Here is a 9,997-nt window from a genome sequence, read left to right on the forward strand (position 1 = left end):
GTGGTTTTAAACAAATTAACATTTTATAAATACACTGAAGCAAACGATTTGTCAGAATGGCTAATAAATTTAAAATTTTTGAAAACAATTTTATTGCACTTTTTCTTATCTCTCACAAAGCATACACAGGTTGTGTGTACAGTGTACACATATCCAAACTGAATTGAACTGTCAGCATATGGCAACATCTGTAAAAATACAGCCATTTTCAGACATTTCTATGTTCATTTAGGATCACTTCCTTGCAGCTGAACCCTTGTGCACTTACACTCAGATTAAATGTTTTTCATTCTAAAGAGCTGCAGCCATTAGAGAAGGCTGTTAGTGTTTAGTGCGCTCTCTTTAGATCTGTTGAAATGAAACATCCTGTGGGTGAAATAGTCTTCACGGGGATGAGAAACATAAGAATACACACATCTGCATTTGCCTGTGTTTTTAAAATTTCGCCTCATGCTGTGCTATGGCCTTACAAGGCCTATAAGTGCCTTAAAAATAATAATAATAATAATGTACTATAATGAATAATCATATATAATGAAATATCAGTGATGCTGCTTGCAATATATAAAAAGGTGTTCAAGAGTAATAGGAATATTTAAGTTTTTTTTTAAAGAAATATCTTGTAAAAATAGCAATATTATGTAATAGACTCAAAATAGCATTACAAAAATACAGTAAATAGTATTTGTATTAAATAGTAGGCTAATATATCATTCTAATATGCTGATTTGCTGCTCAAGAGACATTTCTTTATTATTAATGATGAAAACAGCTGTGCTTAATATTTTTCTGGAAACACTGATAAACTTTTTTTCAGGATTCTTTGATTAATAATAATAAAAAATAAAAAAAGAACAGCATTTATGTGAACTAAAACTCTTTTGTAACATTATACATGTTTTTATTGTCACTTTTGATTAATTGAATGTATCCTTTTATTAATCTTACTTATAATGACCTGAAACCTGAATGGCAGTGTATCACATATTTCACAAAAAGCTTAATTAAAAAAGCTACATAAAGCTGCATTAACACTGACATTGACAATAAGAAATGTTTCTTGAGCACCAAATCAGAATCTTAGAATGATTTCTGAAGGATCATGTGACACTGAAGACCGGAGTAATAACTATTCAAACAGAAACTTATGAATTGCAGTAATAATGTTTACCAGTTTTACTAAATTGTACTATTAGTATTTTTGACCAGTAAACAGAGAAGAACTTCCAAAAAAGAGACCTTGTCAGTACTTTTCTGCCTCCAAATTGTTGTTGTATCTAGAAGAACGGGGTGGCCTGGCACTGCTTTAACAGTGGGCCCGGCCAGAGAGTGGGCTTCCTGTCAGACTTGCCATGAAGGTACAGAGGAGCTCTATTCTGAGTGAGCAAATACGCAGGAGTGCAGTTGACTTCAAAGTCCAAGGCTACCCCTTTCACAGAGCCCAGAGTCTCTGAACTCCTACCAATGTCCCTTTAATCGCACAAAGAGCCCAAGAGCGCATGTATGTGTGTCAGAGAGAGGGGGCAGTCCCGAGCACAAAGATCAGATCAGTACATTTGTAATATAAAAGAACTGGTTCCTAACACATTTCCTCTTTTATTCTCCATCGCTATCACAATTCTTTCTTTTGTCCTTGTAATTCAGCAGCACTGAGTCACTGAGAGGCTCTGTGACGTGCAGCCCCCTGTGTGTGTTTGTGTGTGTAATTGTGTGCTTCTGTGTCTTGTTACAAGACCCGACTGGCTTTTCAATTATAGATCACCTACAGGCTCAAACAAAGCTATTGTCCTTTCAAGCAGCAATTTAAAACATTCAAAATTCCCTCATGAAATTCAAAGTGAATAATTATGAAACTAAATGAACAGAGATTTGAATAAGCACAGTATTTTCTCCAAAAACTGCAAATATTAGATTCACACTCTAAATTCACTGTGAGGCTACATGCTGAAAACATGGCCACTGCAATGAAGCAGCCATAGAATCAACAACCCAGCAACACGTCACAACAAATCCCACAACACAAAGCTGGACCTGCGCCTCATAATGTAAACCTACTGTTATAGTTCATTGTGTCAGAACTTTCTTTTGAATAAAGACAGAAGAAGCTATTGGTTAACCACACCATTGTTTTTAAAAAAGACAGGGTTAACATAATTGTAAAATAAAAGTATATTAAACAAAGCAATGTGCATACTTTATGGTCAAACATTGCTGAAATGGATTTCATAACAGAAAAACGGCAATCTAAAAATGGTATTAACTGGCGGTATTTAAGCCAAAAATATGATATAATATTGGTAAATCAACCTAAATACATTAATTTATACCAAAAAAACTATTTTATGGGTCATATCAGGTATCACACCTCTTAAGGGTAATAATTGCGGGTTTTTACAGTGTATCGCCTTATAATCAGCGAAGAAAGGGGCTTTCTTCATGTTAACTATCACATTTGTTTAGATTTATGCCTAATTTACAAAATTATGTGTTCTTCATACATGTTATCAGTTATATTGTGAGGCATAGATGTCATTTCTAATGATTTAATCATTATCTAACATTAGTTGTTTGGCTTATAGCATCTGTATGTTATGATTACATGGTTATATGAGCTTACAGTCATCATGTTTAAATAAGTTTCAAATAATATCGCAATGTGTTATTTTCAGTGCATTTTACAGAAAAGAACATTTTAATAGCTCAAATACAAAAATCATAACATCTAAATGAACTGGTTTTATTCAATTCGCTGAATCAACCTAATAATACATTTATACCAACACAACTCAATACTTTTTAATGCGTTGAATCAAGTAGATATATCTCTTCAAGATATTGCAGGTTACCACTTTTTACAGTGTTGGTTCGTATATTCAATCATTTTTATAAATGATTAAAATATTAATAATTATGTAATTTAATGACTTATGTAGGAACTGTAAAATTGACTAAACTGCCATCCTGTAGTGCTTATAGCTTGTAGTCACTGATTTTTTTGTGTTCTGGTACACAGGGCTCTCATTTTTTACTGTAATACTTAACAAAAACAATTACGGTATAGTCTATATAGGCTAAGTTTTCTTTCTCACAAACACATGCAAAACCCCCAGAACGAAGCAGAGATCAGCTGGGACTAAAACACCTGACACTAGCTCTTCCTCATGTCTCAGTCCTGAAGGCCACCTTTCATCCCAGATCACTGCAGTAAAACAGCAGCAACCCGTATAATACAGACAACCAAACTCTTTTTTAGGCATTGCTATCCTAGTCCATGAACTGCTTGCAAGAAACCCAACTACATGCATGTCCAAAGCATGCTGAGCAATCCCTTGATGGTCCTGCATAGCAAATCAACGTATGAGGCAACAACATACATCATTTATAAACATATATGTGACCCTGGAGCACAAAACCAGTCATAGTAGCACGGGTATATTTGTCGCAATAGCCAAAAATACATTGTATGGGTCAAAATTATCGTTTTTTTTAAGCCAAAAAATCATTAGGATATTAAGTAAAAATCATGTTCCATGAAGATATTTTTTTAATTTCCTACCGTAAATATATCAAAACTTAATTTTTGATTAGTAATATGCATTGCTAAGGACGTCATTTGAGCAACTTTAAAGGCGATAATCTCTCAATATTTAGATTTATTTGCACCCTCAGATTCCAGAATTTCAAATAGTTGTATCTTGGCCAAATATTGTTCTATCCTAACAAACCATATCAATGGAAAGCTTATTCATTCAGCTTTCAGATGTACAAATCTCAATGTATAAATTCAGATGAATAAATCTCAATTTCCAAAAATGGACCCTTATGACTGGTTTTGTGGTCCAGGGTCACATATCTAGTACATAAGACTCGAATTTCAATAGCTCATCTATCAACTAAGAATCAAAGTAGTTAGTGGAGCTTCCAATACGCCAGCTCTATGACTTTGATCAATTGTCATGACACAGCACACGGACACGAAGCACATGCTTCCGGCGGATATCGTCAACTAATATTTAATCCACCACCTTGGATTCTTACAGGAAAGCAGCATGCCTTAAAAACAAACACAAAACAGCTTGTTTGATGCGTGTCAGACGAAGGAGCGGTATCCGGTCGACACGGTTTTCCTACCTGCGCTGTCCATGGTGCTGTAGTCGTCCTGCCGCGCGGGGCCTGTTTTAACGCTGCCGAGGGTCACTGCCGTCAAACCGCCGCCGCCGCCGCTTCGTCCCCCGGTGCAGAAGTCTCCGCTGCTATCGACCAGCTGCAAAGATTCGTAGCCATCATAACTGCTCTTTTTCTTGTAGCCACCTAGCAGGCTCATGAGCACAATTGGGAATCACATAGACGTACGACAACGACGATTTCAAGAGACTAGGGGAATGCACATGTTCTGTGGGACAGCTCGGAGGGGGGGAATAATATCCCGCTACATACGGCCGCTAGCTGCAGGAGAGAAGAGGGCGGTGTGTCATCAAGCGCCGCATTTACTACGCTGCACACACACAGAGCCAGCAGCCAATCAATGCAGCCGGTTAACATCCCACTCTGCACCCTCTTGTCCACATCCTGTGCCTGCTTTGTATCTCATTATTTCAATTAGACAAATGTATAATAAATCTATAACGTACCTAAATGATAATCACAAACGTTCTTACCATGGCCATCATGACACAGGCAAATAGTTAATAAATGCATGAAAAGAAAATTTTATTTTGCATTGCTACATTATTTTCATAACAATTAAGCACATTTACATTATCATTTTAATTAGAAAAATCATTGTATTATAGTAAAAGTTATATAGCCTACTATGAAGTTAATTGTTAAATATTGCTGTATTACAATAATATGAATCTTCATTGAGAATAATAGATATTAAATACACAAACAAACAAACAAAAAACTCATCTAAAATGTTCAGATACATTAATGAATATTTAGGAGGAAAATGTGTTTAAAAAAGGGTTAGTTCATCCAAGAATGAAAATTAGTCCATGTTTTACTCACTCTCAAGGCATCCTAGGTGTATATGACTTTCTTCTTTCAGACAAATCCAATGGGAGTTATATTCAAAATTGTCCTGGCTCTTTCAAGCTCTATACATGGGCGAGTGGTAGTGTTCAACAGTGCAAATGTAGTCAAATAAAGCACACACATTCATATTAAAACGTGCATCACATTGCTCCAGGGGTGAATAAAGGCCTCCTGTAGCGAATCGATGCGTTTAAAAAAAAAACATTTAAAAAGCTATAAACAGTTTTGTGTAACTTCCGCTATCTGTCGTACACACATTCACGAGAGACTGTCTTTCCGGTGGATGATGTAGGATGCCGGCGCAACGCATATGTTTACCATGCCTTTACCAAAGGAAAACAGTTTCCTCTTGGCTTATATCGAAATCCTCTGACATTTTTCTTTACAAATCCTCGTTTTGTGCTTCTAATTCATGATCAGCATTTTGGTTTTTTTTCTCTCTCCATCGTCCAAATGAGATTCGTCACGAATGACGAATAATGAATAATGATTCGTCACGAATCTCCGGCGCTTACGTGACACATACGTCCTACATCATCTGCCGGAACGGCACAAAACGCATGGATTCGCTACAGCAGGCCATTATTCACCCCCCGGAGCCCTGTGATGCGCATTTTAATTTGGATGCACATGCTTTATTTGACTACTTTTGACCTGTTGAACACTACCAACTGCCCATGAAAGAGCCAGGACAATTTTGAATATAACTCCCATTGGGTTCATTTGAAAGAAGAAAGTCATATACACCTATAGCAGAGGTTTTCAAACCTGTCCTGCAAGCACCCCTGCCCTGCACATTTTGTATGTCTCCCTTATCAGACACACCTGATTCAACTCATCAGCTCATTAGTAGAGACTGCAAGACCTGAATTGGATGTGTCTGACAAGGGAGACATACAGAATGTGTAGGGCAGGGGTACGTTTGAAAACCACTGACCTATAGGATGCCTCGAGGGTGAGTAAAACATGGACTAATTCTCATTTTTGGGTGAACTAACCCTTTAACTGTCATTAAAATTATTAAATACAAAAACTCAAAATTAAGTAAAAAAAAAAAAACTAAAACTTTATATAAATTACATTTCTTATTCTGTAGTATTTCTAACCAGCCCCAAATCTGCATTGAATCTGTACATGCAGAATGTTAATAAATCACCCCATTCTTGTTTGTTTATTAACTATTTTGGCCAATTTTATCATGCATGCTTTTAGAATTTCTCTCAAAATTAGCATAAAGAAAGTGGGAGGGGGGGTATATACAGAGTCTGTCTATGGTTTATTAATAGAATGTTGTTTCTTTATTTAATATATATTTTTTGTTTTGTCTGAAAAGCTTCAGCAAACCGCTTGTTCTTGTTCAAATCTGCTTGTTTTTGCTTTGCATACAAATGAATAAACATTTCAGAACAAGTCATTTCTAAACACTAAACGCTGTAAGACTTGATAATAAAGGCATGCATATGTAAAAGGTAAAAATCCCTCTTCTCCAGTAAAGAAAAACCAAGTGTACTTTTAAGGCTGTTCAGTTCAAACATAAATTTGTCTTGGCTGTATCTGAGGACTGCAGTGCTAAATAAATGTTGTTTTTGAATGGGCTTTGCATTGTTTTCTGTGCCGAGCAGTTACACAAAAAAATACGCTTTTATGGCTTTATAGTCTATGGGTAACCCTGATATAGTGTTTAGTGCTTTGCCAGTGGAAGTCAGGCAATCCAAGACTTCCTCTCTGGTAGGATGATTTATCTCTAATTGAGCAACTTGATGCTTCCCTTCATGCAACCCCCTTGCTTGGCATCCACTGTGGCTACATGCTTTCTCATAAGAGAGCTGAAGTCCGGGGCAACCCTTTGAGAAGAGTGAGACTTAGAACACAGCATGTAGGAAGTGTCACCAAGAGAAAGGCTCTGGTTGCTGTCTGCCATAAATTACCAATTTAACGCTAACTCCAATTTATTTGTTTACCTTTACCGTTATTAAAACAATCAGTAAAAGTGACCCGGGGTCAGCTGGAGGACACTTGAAATACAAACTTTTAGAAAGACAAAATGATATGATCATGTTGCTTTAGAATTGTGATAGAGCTAGAATAGAATTGTGAAATACAAACTGAATTGAAACACTGAAACACAATTGCCTTTTTTATTTTTTGTTCAGTGATGGGAAAAAAAACAATTGTGAGATGTAAACTCAGAATTCAGAGAAAAAAATCTAAATTGTGAGATGTAACCTCCTAATTGCAAGAAGAAGAAACAGAATTCTGAGTTTATATCTCACAAATTTGAGAGGAAAAAAAAGTCATATTACCTTTTTTATCTCTTGGCAGAAATGGGCTTTGTTTGAGTTAATCTTACACTCACACAAGGTTGTGATCTTTTTCAAGGCCTGTAACTTGTTTGATAACCTGTCATCTACGATGTTACAAGCGTCTTTAAAAAAAGGCAGATCTAGTACTTTATACATGCGTAGAAAGCAAGACTGGACTGAAGGAAATAAACATTATTTTATCTTTTTATTTTAATATGTTTAAAAGATAATCTTCATATTCACAAACTGGCATATGTATAAGACTACAACTAATTTTATGAAACCATTAACAAAGCTATGCCTCACGCACTATAGGTGATTCAGGTGACACTCAGACCACAATGTATCTTGGTTAATAAGTCGGCTGAATGAAGTGGACTTGGATTCATGGCTGGGTTTGGATTCATTTTTAACATAATGAAAGCTTAAATTGTAGTAGCTTGCTTAAAAGTAGTTACTAAGGTTGCATTAACCCTTTAGGAACCCTTATAGTTTAAACCAATTGGTAAAAAATAATATAAGCTTAAAACTCACATTGGATAAATTCAGCTGAATAGCTAATATGTGACATCATCAGTCATGAGAAACATTGCAAAGCAGAGACTGTGAGGAGGACATGTGCTATTGCATCCATGGCAACAGAGGCAGGGAGCACACCCTTCTGCACAGCTCCATTACAGTGCAAGGGATTTCCCGTAACCTTTTAAACCACCATCATAAACTGACCTTGTCCGTATTATAGATTACACATTAAAAGCAATCAAACAACATAACACCTTCTTTGTCACTGATCAAATTTCAGTGGTTTTTTTTCTAGATAGAGAAGATGGATCAGAAGAGATCATACAGTTTTGTGCCATTTACTACAATTTTCCAGAATAAATGAAGAGTGGATTTAATCATTGCTTATCAAACTAACAGTAATATTGTACTGAATAAAACGAACTAGCACACATCAGGTAATTTATCAGATTTTGGGATTTTTGTTTGATCAGATTTTTCTCATTTGCCCTGAATGTGTTTATTAGTTTACCTAGCTATTATATTATATATTATTTAAAAATGTGTTCCATAAAATTTTATATTGGAGATTGTTTGTTTATATTATATATATATATATATATATATATATATATATATATATATATATATATATATATATATATATATACACACACATATACATACATACACTGTTGGAAAATTGTGTTTTAGAATATATAGCTTTCTATCTGGTCTAAACTGATCAGCAGCTGTTCCATGATGGTACCTTCTTGTAGCATCTTGGAAATGCTAGCTAGCCAGCTACATACATACATACATATATAAATTAATTCATTTGTGCATACATACATAAGTAACAAATCATAACACATGAAAGATCATGACAGATTAAGATGTTTAAATTGTTTTTTGTTGTTGTTGTTTTTTTGGACGATGGTAGCTGGTCAAACAGCTAAATGACCGGCTTGCACCTGCTAATATGCCAATCTTAGACCAGCTATAAACTATCTACCATGTTCTAAATCATCTACAATCTTAAAACTAGATTTTCCAGCACGGGCTTGGTTCATCTTCAGTCGAAATCTCGGTTCATCAAAATAAATAATAATAGTAAGCGATGGTGATTACCAAACCATCACCTCCTATGCATCAGTGTCGAAACGCGTCCGATCAGCTGATCTGCTTTGCATGTCGTGACTCATGTAGGTTATTGCTTCTTAAAACAGGCCTATCGTCGTATAAAAATTCTCAAATGCGATATTAAGCTGCAACGATGTTGACATGATGAAGACCACATCTAAACAAAACACCTATGGCACTGGCTACAGCTACTATTAATAAACACATTCAGCGGTTTATAAACAGCGTTTTCCTCCTACCTTTCGATGCACTGTCTCTCATTCTCCGATGCCCCAGCTGATGTCAGAAACGCTGACCTTTCATTTGTCATTCGCTGGCTGTCAAAGGTCAGATTGGCACGTGTCTCAGCGAATAAGCGCTCGATCAGATTCTTCAAGCAGTGATGAAGAACTACTTCAGCATCATCGAATCAAAACCTTCCATACAGAGCCGCAGCCGACCGTCAGTTTCATCTAGATTAATAAACATGCATATTTATTATTTTTTATTTTCAAAATGTTTCATTATTCTAACTGTACAAAGTCTAACCGTTAATATTTAGGAAATCACGGTACGGATTTTTTAATTGGAGTCAAATTTATCTCTGATTTATTGTAGTTTTATTTTAAGCGACAGGCTATTATACAGTCAGACTGTTTTTTTTTATGGGAAGGATGATGATAATTTTAGCTGTGTGTCATATTGTGGACTTCCGTGATGCGGCAACAGACTACGGACGCGGATGGTATGTGCTACTATGGCTGAGGCTGGGCTCCTGAATATTAATTAGATGACGGTGACGTTTCACGGCAAACTTCCTGGAACGTCCAACTGGGAGCGTCTGTTATTTTACTCTATTAATGTTCATGAGGCAAGCCTTTGCCGTAGTAGGATTTGTAAACCTTATTACACATAAACGAGCAACCCCCGGTCAGAGCATCCCACCCCTAGAGGACAACCTTCCTAACAGCTGGCCAGATGCCACGTCGCTTTTACGTAATTTTATTACATATTTTAGCTGCACACACACACAC

The 9,997-nt window shown here is 36.0% G+C and overlaps 1 protein-coding gene across 5 annotated transcripts in view; it reads right to left on the minus strand.

The window, feature by feature from the left end:
* The window catches only part of LOC306845087 (auxilin-like), a 35,377-nt gene extending 25,998 nt beyond the window's left edge, over positions 1-9,379 (minus strand). For 3 of the 5 annotated variants that reach the window (XR_013781964.1, XM_079377649.1, XM_079377650.1), the window contains exon 1: positions 4,132-4,327. Coding sequence is in view for 3 of the 5 variants with exons in the window: in XM_079377649.1 (XP_079233775.1) it covers positions 4,132-4,324 (193 nt within the window). In the remaining 2 variants the exon portion in view is untranslated. Of the gene's footprint in view, positions 1-4,131; positions 4,328-9,223 lie in introns of those variants that run through there. The other 2 variants (XR_013781963.1, XM_079377651.1) reach the window with 2 other exon arrangements.
* Positions 9,380-9,997: the final 618 nt, after the last annotated feature.

This window comes from Barbus barbus (genome assembly GCF_936440315.1).
Source record: "Barbus barbus genome assembly, chromosome: 25".
In the NCBI taxonomy this organism is placed as follows: Eukaryota; Metazoa; Chordata; class Actinopteri; order Cypriniformes; family Cyprinidae; genus Barbus; species Barbus barbus.